Consider the following 14,794-nt stretch of genomic DNA (forward strand, 5'->3'; position numbering starts at 1 on the left):
GGACAGGCAACCATATAAATGCTTCTTTAGAGGCTCCTTTAAGACCTTTAAGAAGCAATATGAGATAGTTACCTGTAATAGGCTAACTTGGAGCAATCAGACTTAGTCTCTGCTGCTTGCCAGGTAACATAGCTATCCATCATATTACAGAACCTCTTGCAAAGAGATGATTAGCCACAGCTGTCTGGATGCTGGCAACTTGCCCCAGCTGACTGGATATTGGCCCGATTTTGGCAATGGTGCTTTTTTGGTGCTGAAGGGGAAAACACAGACTTAGATGCAAACGGACACACACACCTGCGCAGAAATATTATATATAGAGGTAAAGAGAGGGAGAGAAAGAGACACAACAATTTATTAACAGAATGTGGTTGACATAACTACTTGCCTTCTTCTCATATGCATAAAGCGAAATAAATTCACAATCACGCAATAGGCGCAGGAGTGGCTGTGTGGTAAGTAGCTTGCTAACCAACCACATGGTTCCGGGTTCAGTCCCACTGTGTGGCACCTTGGGCAAGTGTCTTCTGCTGTAGCCCCGGGCCCACCAATGCCTTGTGAGTGGATTTGGTAGACGGAAACTGAAAGAAGCCTGTCGTATATATATATATATATATATATATATATATATATACATTACATATATATATATATATATACATATATATATATATATATATATATAATATATACATAACATATATATATATATATATACATATATATATATATATATATATAATATATATTATATATATATATAGGCACAGGAGTGGCTGTGTGGTAAGTAGCTTGTTTACCAACCACATGGTTCCGGGTTCAGTCCCACTGTGTGGCACCTTGGGCAAGTGTCTTCTGCTGTAGCCCCGGGCCCACCAATGCCTTGTGAGTGATTTGGTAGACGGAAACTGAAAAAGCCTGTCTATATATATATATATATTATATATATATATATATATATATATATATATATATAGGCACAGGAGTGGCTGTGTGGTAAGTAGCTTGTTTACCAACCACATGGTTCCGGGTTCAGTCCCACTGTGTGGCACCTTGGGCAAGTGTCTTCTGCTGTAGCCCCGGGCCCACCAATGCCTTGTGAGTGGATTTGGTAGACGGAAACTGAAAGAAGCCTGTCGTATATATATATAATATATATATATATATATATATATATATAATATATATATATATATATAGCACAGGAGTGGCTGTGTGGTAAGTAGCTTGTTTACCAACCACATGGTTCCGGGTTCAGTCCCACTGTGTGGCACCTTGGGCAAGTGTCTTCTGCTGTGCCCCGGGCCCACCATGCCTTGTGAGTGTGATTTGGTAGACGGAAACTGAAAGAAGCCTGTCGTGTATATGTATATATATATGTTTGTGTGTCTGTGTTTGTCCCCCTAGCATTGCTTGACAACCGATGCTGGTGTGTCCATGTCCCCGTCACTTAGCGGTTCGGCAAAAGGGACCAATAGAATAAGTACTAGGCTTACAAAGAATAAGTCCTGGGGTCGATTTGCTCGACTAAAGGCGGTGCTCCAGCATGGCTGCAGTCAAACGACTGAAACAAGTAAAAGAGTAAAAGAGAGAGTATATAAATGAAGAGAGAGAGAGAGAGATTTCAAGATATTAGGATTTATTAATACAGTTGACAGGTTTTTTTCCTGCTCCACATACATTTAAAGAGAAATATACTTAAACATATAGGCACAGGAGTGGCTGTGTGGTAAGTAGCTTGCTAACCAACCACATGGTTCCGGGTTCAGTCCCACTGTCTGTCTATCTGAATATTATCATATGTATCCCTTTTCCTCAGGGTGGAAACAATACATTAGGAGTAGTCAATTGGATATAAATAACTGTCTATATACATACATATATATATATATATTTGGGGATCTTTTCGGTTTGAACAGCAGTTTTATCTAGCGGTGTCATATGAAATTGTCACCCATAATTATGACCCTAGTATCGATCTATTGCATTTCAATCTGTTTTAGGATTAGGGTTGGAGTTAGGGTTAGGGGTGGGAGGAGGGTATCTTTTTTTTCTTCAGAAATATAAATAAACCCAATCTGTTTCTTAAACGAGGGACATATTCATATGGCACAGAATGTTTTTTTTACCTCAATGGCCGGTCATTGATTGGTTGAAATTGCCGAAATTGAAGAAGTAAAAACAACAGATATCTTACAAACTATAGAATTTTCTTAATAAAGCCAAGAGAAAAAGATGTTTTATAAACACATTCTACCAGTATACGAAGTTTAAAAGTGTTTAGTTACGTGGAAATTATGTTAAAAAACGCCGTTCAAACCGAAAAGATCCTATATATACATATATATATATATATGTAGACAGTATTATGTATATATATTTATGTGTGTATGTTTCCTTCATCGTCTTTTACTCATTCTCCCCTTTCTCACTTTAGTTTCCATACACATATACACACTTACATATACACACGCACCCCACTTTTGCTATCTTTATTCTGTTTAGTTCTGTAGAATTTATCCGGTTTTAATTTTTTTTTTTTTAAATAGAATTGAAATTTGTAAGATTCTCTGTGTCAATGTATAATCATTTTCCCACTGAATTTGTGTGTGTGTGTGTGTGTATGTTTGTGTGTGTGTGCATATATATGTATACATGTATATATATATATGCACAAAATGTGTGTATCTGTAGTCACACACATACACAGACACGTGTATGTATGAGTGTGTATGTATATATGTATGTACATGTATCTATGTGTATGTATATATTTGTGTATATATATGTATGTATGTATATATGTATAATATCATATGTGATTCATTAAATATATGTTCCACAGTTAAATGGTTGCTATATACTGCAATAGAAAATATACCTACTAAATTTCATTTTGGCAAAGAATATGTAAAATGTTCAGGACCTACCTGGTTTTATCTATTTATTTATCTATCTGTCTTTCTAGAATCTTCAACAAGATATAAGATCTGTAATCGTATGTAGACTGCAAAGTTATTCAATTTTAAAAAATTGTTCCATTTGTTAAACTAAAAAATTTTTCAAAATTTGGTGTTAGATGAAATTTCATATATTTGTTAGGCGTTACAGTTATATTTCTTTAGTGTTCGTTTTACAGGAAATAACTAATTAATTAATTAACAAAACAGACAGATAAGGGAAACCTGATGCCTTACAATTATATATATGTGTATATATATATATATATATATATATATATATATATTTAGTGTAGGAAGAAATGGAGCTGAACGAAGATTTAACAAAATTCCTTTATATTTTCTACATATGTTTCAAAGGCTGTTTGTGAAAAATAATAAAAAAGGAATTTTGTTAAATCTTCGTTCAGCTCCATTTCTTCCTACACTAAATATAAAAACTTCAAATTTCCGCACTAAGGCACGGATTTTAGGGCCCCATGGTCGTAACCTCAACCGTGCTTTTTCTGTTGTGATTTTTGCTACCCAGGTATCGGTTATGATTTGAATAATCCGTAATAAGATAATTCATTTATCTACTTCAATATATATATATATATATATATATATAATATATAGTAATAATGATAATAATCCATGGATGGAATTTATGGATATTTTAATGCATCGCTACGCACGTTTCCAGAAATCACATGTTTCTTATGATCATAGTCCATATTCCTGGGATGATTACACCCGATGTCCATGGATACTGTGGCCTGTTCTGTAATCTCCTCAACTTTACGGACTATGATTGTAAGAAACATTTGATTTGTGGAAATGTGCGTAGTGATGTATTAAAATATTCATAAATTCAATCCATAGATTATTATTATTATTACTATATTTATCCTACGTCATATTGGCATAGCTCGGTCCAGCCCCATAAAACTGCTATTGCAAGTTGATATCATTAGGCTGTAGCCAATATAATAAGGGCTTTTATATGCCTTCTCAAAAACATTCCCCTGTAAATGATGTGTGTGTGTATATATTTATATATATATACACACACATATGGTCAAACAGACTCCAAAGAGATGGTGTGAGTTTTGTATTAAATAGTAAAATTGATAAAAAAAAAGGAGTACAGTCAACTTGCCATAGGGTGTAGAAAATCTGCTGTTTCAGACAGTCCTCTCTCAAGGAAAGTTGAGAGGAGAGAAATTAGTGTGAGACGGTAGAGCTTTACATGTTCTAAGTTCCTCTCCCTACTGCAAATTCACTGTATTCTTTTTACCAATTTTACTATATGTATATATATGTGTATGTATATTATATATATATATGTGGTGCTATTAAGTTAGACATGGCCTGGGCCAATAATGCCGAAACCTATCAAAGATAATCTATATAATATATATATATATATATATATATATATATATATATATGTAATATATATATGTATTATATATATGTATGTTATATATGTATATGATATGATGTATATATATATGTATGTATCTATATATGTATGTATATATATATGTATGTATATTATATGTCTGTATATTATATGTATGTATATATATATGATGTATATATATCTCTGGTATATATATATGTATGTATATATATATACGTGTATGTATATGTGTATTTGTGGATATATATATGTGTATGATATATGTATATATATATATATGTAAATACACACACACACACATACTAATATCTAACAGTGAGAATGAGTGCTGTTGTGGGATGAATGTAATTTATTTGCGGGTTAACAATGCTACCAATGGTTTCATGCTGGGAGAAATCTCAGCAATTGTCACCCCAACTGCATGAGACATTGGTGCTTATCTCCATCTTGGATGAAAACATCGGCATGGGACAAGTGGTAGCCTTGTCAACCCACAAGTAATACATATATATATATATTGCTTTTATGTACAATAACTGCACACCATGTATATTTTAACTATTTGTACACAGGTTTTCTTTTTTATCTAAGGGACTACAGCATTATATATTTTTGTTATTTACATTTAAATACAATGACATGTATGTTTAATATATATTACATGTAACAAAATAAAACATCTAGATGCAATAACTTGTGTATATATATATATACATGCATTCACACACACACACAAACATGTATATGTATACACACAAAGGGGTGCTGAAAAGTCCCTAGCTTTGTGGTAAGAGAAAATACAGGGGTATCGGTTAATTATGATTTTATTCAACATGTGTCCCCTCTCAGTTTCACACCCTTGCTGCCTCAGTTTTTCCAACCCCTGTAAAAAGACCTCCAACCAGGCTTTTCGCGACACCCTTAAAGCCAGAAACATTTCAGCACCTCCTATGTGTACTTTATATATATATATATACATACATACATACATACATATATATATATAATATATATATATATATATATATATATATATATGTATATATATATACATATACTATATACACACACACACACATATGCATGCACATGTATATATGTATATACATATATATGTTTGCTGGTACAACAGGCTAATGAAATTGTATTTTTGTTTGAAATAGGTGAAAAAAAAAAAAAAAAAATTTCATTTTCTTCTGTGTAAAGAAAAAAAATATTATAATCTATAAATTCATTTAATAAGTGTTTTGCACAAAACTCTTGGCCCTGGTTTCTTTTCTGTAGCCTTACGTCTAAGAAAAAAAAAATGTGTAAATATATATATATGTATATATAAATGTATTTAATATATGTGTATATTTATATATGTGTAGATAGTCGAATATATTTTTGATGAAACTCAAGCAGATGTGCTTTGTATTTATGATTAATTAACAATTGACTAATTATTAGCCTCTATGTATGTGTGTGTGTGTAGGGAGAGGGGAAGTTTGTCACCTTTTGCTGACTCTATTGCCATCCTTAGACAAGATACTCAGCCAAAATTTGAAACCTGTTATTATTATTATTATTATTATTATTATTATTATTATTGGAAGGTGGTGAGCTGGCAAAATCAACAGTATACTAAGCTAAATGCTTAGCAGTATTTTGGAGGCGATTAAATAAGTACCTATTTCTTTATTACCCACAAGGGGCCAAACACAGAGGGGACAAACATGGACCAGACATAGGTATTAAGTCGATTACATCGACCCCAGTGTGTAACTGGTACTTAATTTATCGACCCCAAAAGGATGAAAGGCAAAGTCGACCTCGGTGGAATTTGAACTCACAACGTAACGGCAGCCGAAAAACCGCTAAGCATTTCGCCCGACGTGCTAACGATTCTGGCAGCTCGCTCGCCGATTGATTAAATAAGTACCTGCTACGTACTGGGGGTCGATGTAACCGACTCTCTCCCTCCCTCCCCCCCAAAATTTCGGGCCTTGTGCCTATAGTAGAAAGGACTTAAGGTGGCAAGCTGGCAGAATCGTTAGCATGCTGAGCAAAATGCTTCATGGCATTTCATCCGTCTTAACGTTCTGAGTTCAAATTCCGCTGCAGTCGACTTTACCTTTAATCGTTTCAGGGTTGATAAATTAAGTGCCAGTGTAACCCTGGGGTCGATGTAATCGATTTATCCCCTCCCTCAAAATGTCGGGCCTTGTGCCTTTAGTAAAAAGGATTATTGTTATCCCATTATAAAAATCCTGGCTCTTTATATTCTGAATGAAAATCCTGCTGGGGCCAGCTTTGTTTTCTATCATTAAAGTACCAGTCGAATACTAGAATCGATACAATTGACTTGCCCTCTTCCTTAAATTTGCAGGCCTTGTGCTAAAATTTGTAGCCATTGTTATTAATATTGTTATTATTATTATTATCATCATCATCATCATCATTATTATTATTATATTCTTGCTGAGGTCAACTTTGCCTTTCATCATTTCAGGATCAATAAAATTTAGTAGGACTTACTGGAAATCGATAATATTGATTAACCCTTCCTCTCAAAAATTTGGGCCTTCTGCCTAATTATTATCATCATTATCGTTATTAAGGTGGTGAGCTGGCAAAACTGCCTTTCTCCTTTCGGGATTGATAAAATAAGCACCAGTCGAGCACTGGGGTCGATGGAATTGACTTATGCTCTCCCTAAAATTCCTGGCTTTGTGCCAAAATTTGAAACCATTATTATTATTATTATTATTATTATTCAGTAGTCTTATTTTTATAGCGTGCTTTCACTTCACTACCGAGCGCAGCTTTGTGTGCCTTCGGTATGTGCTGTGATTATTATTATTATTATTATTATTATTATTATTTATTATTATTTAGTCCCATTTTGTCTATCTTATAATTCCTCACTTATAATTCTGCCGTTGTTGACCTTGAGTTTCATCCTTTTAGGGTCAATAAAATAAGTACCAGTTACACACTGGGGTCAATTTAGTCAACTAGTCCTCTCCCCACAAATTTCAGGCCTTGTGCCTATAGTAGAAAGGATTATTAATATCATTATCATTATTATTATTATTATTATAATTATTATTATTATTATTGAGAGAATCCTTAGCAAGCCGGATGAAGTGCTTAGGTTGACTTTGCCTTTCGTCCCTTTGGGGTCGATTAAATAAGTACCAGTTACACACTAGGGGTGTTGGTGGGGGTCAATGTAATCGACTTAATTCCTTCTCCCAAATACGAAGCCTTGTGCTTCCAGTAGAAATTTTATTGACCCTGGGAGAATGAAAGGTTAAGTTGACCTTGGTGGCATTTGAACTCAGATTGTATAGTACCTAACTAAATGACACAAGGCCCTAATGATTCAGAGAGGTAGATTGACTGAATCATTAGGGCCTTGTGTCGTTAAGCTAGGTACTGTACAATCTGAGTTCAAATGCCACCAAAGTCAACTTAACCTTTCATTCTCCCAGGGGTCAATAAAATTGATTATCGCTCAAGAACTGCTCTTGAAACTGTTAACTAACTCCCTCCTCCAATTATTTTAGGCCTTATACGTATGCTAGAAACAATTATTATTGTTGTTGTTGTTATTATTATCATTATTATTATTATTGAGTGAGAGAGCAGTTCATGCCATCAAAGTGACACTGGGATAAAATATACGAAGCCCAATATACCCATCATGACTACCCGTCTGATAAGGTTACACCAGGCACATGCATCACAATCATATGTGCACGACATGGTGATCTCTTATCAAGATAAACAGCACATGACGTTGCAGGTTGGGCCCAGTTAGAATTTTCTTTAGGTTGAGTAGCCCATCCTGCTCAAAAGGTCCCTGAATAAGCATTCTTTAAGGATGTTGAACAAACCACCCATGTTTCCAATGGTGAATTATCAAAATCTCTAAGAATTCCTCTCAACACATGGCTATGATGCTCCCCCACTACTTCTGCTCGTGATCAGAGATGCCCATATCGTCAGCCACTAAGGGACATGCTCAACTGGTTACGGTCAAACAACTGACAAGCAAATCTGTGGTATTGAGCAGAATATTTGCTGTAGCCCATCTTTTATACCAAGACAAAACAATGTACATGATAACACTTCCAATCAGTTAAGATCAGAAGCCATGAGAGCCACTGCCTGGTACTGCATCAGGGCATTAGCAAATCTGTGGTATTGAGCAGAATATTTGCTGTAGCCCATCTTTTATACCAAGACAAAACAATGTACATGATAACACTCCCAATCAGTTAAGATCAGAAGCCATGAGAGCCACTGCCTGGTACTGCATCAGGGCATTAGCAAATCTGTGGTATTGAGCAGAATATTTGCTGTAGCCCATCTTTTATACCAAGACAAAACAATGTACATGATAACACTCCCAATCAGTTAAGATCAGAAGCCATGAGAGCCAATGTCTGGTACTGCATCAGGGCATTAGCAAATCTGTGGTATTGAGCAGAATATTTGCTGTAGCCCATCTTTTATACCAAGACAAAACAATGTACATGATAACACTCCCAATCAGTTAAGATCAGAAGCCATGAGAGCCAATGTCTGGTACTGCATCAGGGCATTAGCAAATCTGTGGTATTGAGCAGAATATTTGCTGTAGCCATCTTTTATACCAACCAAACAATGTACATGATAACACCCAATCAGTTAAGATCAGAAGCCATGAGAGCCAATGTCTGGTACTGCATCAGGGCATTAGCAAATCTGTGGTATTGAGCAGAATATTTGCTGTAGCCCATCTTTATACCAAGACAAAACAATGTACATGATAACACCCCAATCAGTTAAGATCAGAAGCCATGAGAGCCATGTCTGGTACTGCATCAGGGCATTAGCAAATCTGTGGTATTGAGCAGAATATTTGCTGTAGCCCATCTTTTATACCAAGACAAAACATGTACATGATAACACTCCCAATCAGTTAAGATCAGAAGCCATGAGAGCCACTGCCTGGTACTGCATCAGGGCATTAGCAAATCTGTGGTATTGAGCAGAATATTTGCTGTAGCCCATCTTTTATACCAAGACAAAAAGTACATGATAACACCTCCAATCAGTTAAGATCAGAAGCCATGAGAGCCACTGCCTGGTACTGCATCAGGGCATTAGCAAATCTGTGGTATTGAGCAGAATATTTGCTGTAGCCCATCTTTTATACCAGACAAAACAATGTACATATAACACTCCCAATCAGTTAAGATCAGAAGCCATGAGAGCCACTGCCTGGTACTGCATCAGGGCATTAGCAAATCTGTGGTATTGAGCAGAATATTTGCTGTAGCCCATCTTTATACCAAGACAAAACAATGTACATGATAACACTTCCAATCAGTTAAGATCAGAAGCCATGAGAGCCACTGCCTGGTACTGCATCAGGGCATTAGCAAATCTGTGGTATTGAGCAGAATATTTGCTGTAGCCCATCTTTTATACCAAGACAAAACAATGTACATGATAACACTTCCAATCAGTTAAGATCAGAAGCCATGAGAGCCACTGCCTGGTACTGCATCAGGGCATTAGCAAATCTGTGGTATTGAGCAGAATATTTGCTGTAGCCCATCTTTTATACCAAGACAAAACAATGTACATGATACACTCCCAATCAGTTAAGATCAGAAGCCATGAGAGCCACTGCCTGGTACTGCATCAGGGCATTAGCAATCTGTGGTATTGAGCAAATATTTGCTGTAGCCCATCTTTTATACCCAGACAAAACAATGTACATGATAACACTACAATCAGTTAAGATCAGAAGCCATGAGAGCCCTGCCTGGTACTGCATCAGGGCATTAGCAAATCTGTGGTATTGAGCAGAATATTTGCTGTAGCCCATCTTTTATACCAAGACAAAACAATGTACATGATAACACTTCCAATCAGTTAAGATCAGAAGCCATGAGAGCCACTGCTGGTACTGCATCAGGGCATTAGCACTCTATGGATTGAGCAGAATATTTGCCGTGGTCCATCTTTTATACCAAGACAAAACAATTACATGATAACACTTCCAATCAGTTAAGATCAGAACCATGAGAGCCACTGCCTGTTACTGCATCGGGCATTTATTATTATTATTATTATTATATTATGTATTTATTAGAGTAAAGGAAGATGGTGAGCTGGTGGAATCATTTGCACGCTGGGTGAAATGCTTAGCTGCATTTTGTCTACTGCTACATTCGTCTACCGCTACATTTTATCTATCGCTACATTCCGTTAAGGTCAACTCTGCCCTCCATCCTTTCGGGGTTGATTAACCCTTTAGTGTTCTGATTATTCTATCAAACGTAATGCCTATTGATTCACATTGATTTGAATTAATCGTGCATTGTCTCATATCTTCAAGATCTTGATGGTGTAATTACCCAATGTAGAATAACATTGTAGGGTAGGTGTGAGGGCCTGGATCTGGTCAGTTTGAACATAAAACAGATTATTTTGGCCAGATATGACCAGTTTAAATACTAAAGTACCAGTTATGCACTGGGGTAGATGTAATTGACTTAACCCCTTCCCCCAAATTTGAGGCCTTGTGCTTCCTGTAGAAAGGATTACAGAAGAGTAAAAAAAAGGCAATGGGCTCGCAGAATTGTTTGCTTGTCAGACAAACTACTTTGTGGCATTTCATTCGATTCTTTATGTTTCTGTGTTCAAATACCACCAGGCACAGCTTTGTCTTTTATCTTTTTATTATTGACTAGCAGTGTGGCCCGGCGTTGCTCGGGTTTGTAAGGGAAATAACTATATAAGCATTTTTAGAGATGTAAAGTATTATAGCCATCTCAATATGGCTAACCACAAAGGGGGGTGTTACTGTAGCCTTTACGTTCTGAGATTTAATAATACATTTTTAGAGAGTTACTTCCCTTATATAATAGCAAAAAAATGCATTAAAAATGGGGAAAAAATGATGGTAAATTTTTTTTTTAAATCGTAGACTTATTGTAGAAGCGCGCTAATACCCAGAAGGGCTCGATATGAATCATGACTATAAGATACCCGGTTTTGGTTAAACTGCACTGCAAAATGTGGGAGTAGTTAGGAATCTAAATCGTAGGAGACAGACACCACACAACTTCACTTTTATATATATAGATTAAATTAAAAGTACTTGTCAAGTACTGGATCAGTGTAATCGAATTTCTCTCCTCCCCTTAAATTCTGGGCCTTGTGCCTTAATTGAAAGCAGTTGTTACAGTAATAAGCAAAGCAGCTAGTTAAAAAATCTCTATAAGAGATGAAAGCAATAAGTACCCTGAGAAGTCATGTTTATCATCACTTCAACATGGCTGTTCCATAGGTACTGATGTTATTACCATTTTAACCCCAGGAGGATGCCTCCTCCAGCTGATTATTCAGTGCACTCTGCACCCGATATATATTGCAATCAGGGAAGCGAACCCCTGCCAACTTCCAGTGTTGGGACCACCAAACTGTACAGTTTCAAGCTATTTGTGCTCCCCCTCCGTGGTGGATACTCGTCTGCTAGAGATAGCAGTAGTTCACTCCAGCTCACAATGTACAGAAAATAAAGGACAGCTAGTTACAGATCTTGCAACAAGCAAATTATAGTAGAATGTTAAAACAGAAATATAATAACGAAAGGGTTAACGAACAACTCAGCCAGTGCTTTTCAAGCATTTTGCTGGAGCGGAACCCCAAGGAAACATTCCACTGGCTCGAGGAACCCCTGTGCAATAATTTAATAGTCTTATGCACACATATCTGCACAGGAGAATTAAAAATTACTGCTGATTTTAGCAGTTTTGTAACTCCTTGCGGAACCCCTGGACTGTACTGGCAGAACCCTAAGGTTCCGCGGAACCCTGGTTGAAAACCACTGATCTAAGCAATAGCATTTTAGCTGTAACCATTTAGGATGTACTAGTATCTACCAGTCAGTGTTTAAACTATGGATTAATCCTAATCCTGTAACTCTGTGTTCAAATGAGTGCCAGCCAGGACCATCCCATCTTATATTGAGACATTACTCTTTACTCTTTACTCTTTACTCTTTTACTCTTTTACTTGTTTCAGTCATTTGACTGCGGCCATGCTGGAGCACTGCCTTTAGTCGAGCAAATCGACCCCGGGACTTATTCTTTTGTAAGCCCAGTACTTATTCTATCGGTCTCTTTTGCCAAACCGCTAAGTGACGGAGACGTAAACACACCAGCATCGGTTGTCAAGCAATGCTAGAGGGACAAACACAGACACACAAACATATAAATACACATACATATATATATACATATATACGACAGTCTTCTAGGATTAGATTAATTTGCCTTCAATTTTAAGGACAATACAGTGTAATTTGAGGGAGATAAGTGTTATTTTTTCCCTAATGAGTTTCAGATGGTAACTGTAATCAACTTTCAACTAATTTCAGCTGTTGGAAAGGCATGCATGTTTCAACTTCTCATCTCTTTTCCTGCTCTCTCTTCCCTACTGTTAATCTTTTTTATAGTATTAGTAATATGAGGTTGTTGTCATTTGTTCCTTCTCGAGCTACACCTGGCTCATAAGGGCCGGTTTCCTGGTTTCATTGGCATATAAGTTCCCAACCTGGACGGAATGCTGGTCCATCGCAGGTGAGCTGCTTGATGCAGGAGGAAAGCGTGAGAGAAAGTTGTGGCAAAAGAGTCAGCAGAGGTTTGCCATTACCTTCTGCCAGGGCTTAAGTGTTTCACTCATAAACACACACATCGCCCAGTCTGAGATACGAACCCGTGATCTGTCGACCACAAGTCTGCTGTTCTAACCACTGAGCCATGTGCCTCCACAGTATAATGTTAGTAAATAGTATTTTAGTTGCAGGTATGGCTGTACGGTTAAGAAGCTTGCTTTGTAACCACAGGGTTTCAGGTTCAGTCCCACTAACTGACATACTGAGGGCAAGTGTCTTCTATTATAGGCTTGGACTGACCAATGCCTTGCAGTGGAATTTGGTAGAAAGAAATTGTTTGAAAGCCTGCTGTGTGTATATGTGTGTGTGTGTGTGTGTGTGTGAAGGAGCATGGCTTTGTGGTTAAGGTGTTGCACTCACGATTGTGAGATCGTGGGTTCAATTCCAAGACCAGGCGTTGCATTGTGTTCTTGAGCAAAGCACTTCATTTCACGTTGCTCTACAATCATTTCGACAACTGACGTGTGGCACCCAGTTGCACCTGTACAGGTAACGTCGATCTGATGGAAGGAGTGAGCTTGTGTCTACACAAACATTTGATCACTATAAACAAATCATCTGTGTGGTTGTTCGGTAAGAAATTGTCGAAACCTCATGCATCGTCTAATGGCGGGAGAGTCCATTATATATATATTATATATATCACGTGATCACGTGACCGACCAGACCATAAGATGTAGTTACTCATCGCTGGTCACAATGCGTTCGCATTGCTTTAGCCTTCGAATGATGCCTCCCCGCTGGCTAAGCAAGCAGGCCAACAGAAGAAAGAGTGATGAAAGAGTACAGCAGGGATCACCACCCCCTGCCAGAGCCTCGTGGAGCTTTTAGGTGTTTGCGCTCAATAAACACTCACAACACCCAGTCTGGGAACGAAAGTGCGATCCTACGACCACGAGTCCGCTGCCCTAACACTGGGCCATTGCGCCTCCACATATATATACATATATATATATATATATATATATATATATATATATATATATATGATGATGATATATATATATATATATATATTATATATATATTGATGATATATATATATATATATATATATGATATCTATATATATATATATTATATATATACATTGTGTTAGGTAGAGGTGCATGGTTCAGTGTTAGGGTGTTGTACCATGTAAGGATTGTGGTATTTCAAACCCTATTAGGTCATGCATTGTATTCATGAGCAATAAATACTTCATCCATATATATCCGTCTGTTCTGCTGCCAAAAGGGTGTATATCCTATGATGGCAGTGTATATTCAGTTGGGGGTGTGTATATATTTGTGTTATATTATGTATATATATATATGTATATATATATATATATATATATATATATTATATATTATATATAGTATGTATGTATGTATGTATGTGTATATATATATATCTGTAAATGAACCCAGGGAACTAGCCTTATAAGCCTATGTCTTGAGAAGGACTTTCGATTGTTTTATATATGTATATAGGTGCAAGAGTGGCTGTGTAGTAAGTAGCTTGCTTACTAATCACATGGTTCCAGGTTCAGTCCCACTGCATGGCACGTTGGGCAAGTGTCTTGTACTATAGCCTCAGGCTGACCAAAGCCTTGTGAGTGGATTTGTAGACGGAGACAGAAAAACGCTTGTCGTGTGTGTGTCTTTGGTCTGATGTGTAGCTAGGGAAGTACCCTCATTGAGTAATTATTGAGTAATT

At 36.7% G+C, this 14,794-nt stretch overlaps 1 protein-coding gene across 7 annotated transcripts in view; it reads left to right on the top strand.

Annotated features, from left to right (window-relative positions):
• Window positions 1–14,794, top strand: part of LOC115226075 (bleomycin hydrolase) — a 132,915-nt gene that overhangs the window by 67,977 nt on the left and 50,144 nt on the right. For 4 of the 7 annotated variants that reach the window (XM_036514979.1, XM_036514983.1, XM_036514978.1 and 1 more), the window contains exon 2: window positions 2,969–2,998. The exons of the other annotated variants lie outside the window; for them this stretch is intronic. In XM_036514979.1, the coding sequence (XP_036370872.1) occupies window positions 2,969–2,998 (30 nt within the window). The remainder of the gene's footprint in view (window positions 1–2,968; window positions 2,999–14,794) is intronic. 7 annotated transcript variants of the gene reach the window in all.

This window comes from Octopus sinensis, linkage group LG29 (genome assembly GCF_006345805.1).
Source record: "Octopus sinensis linkage group LG29, ASM634580v1, whole genome shotgun sequence".
NCBI lineage: Eukaryota > Metazoa > Mollusca > Cephalopoda > Octopoda > Octopodidae > Octopus > Octopus sinensis.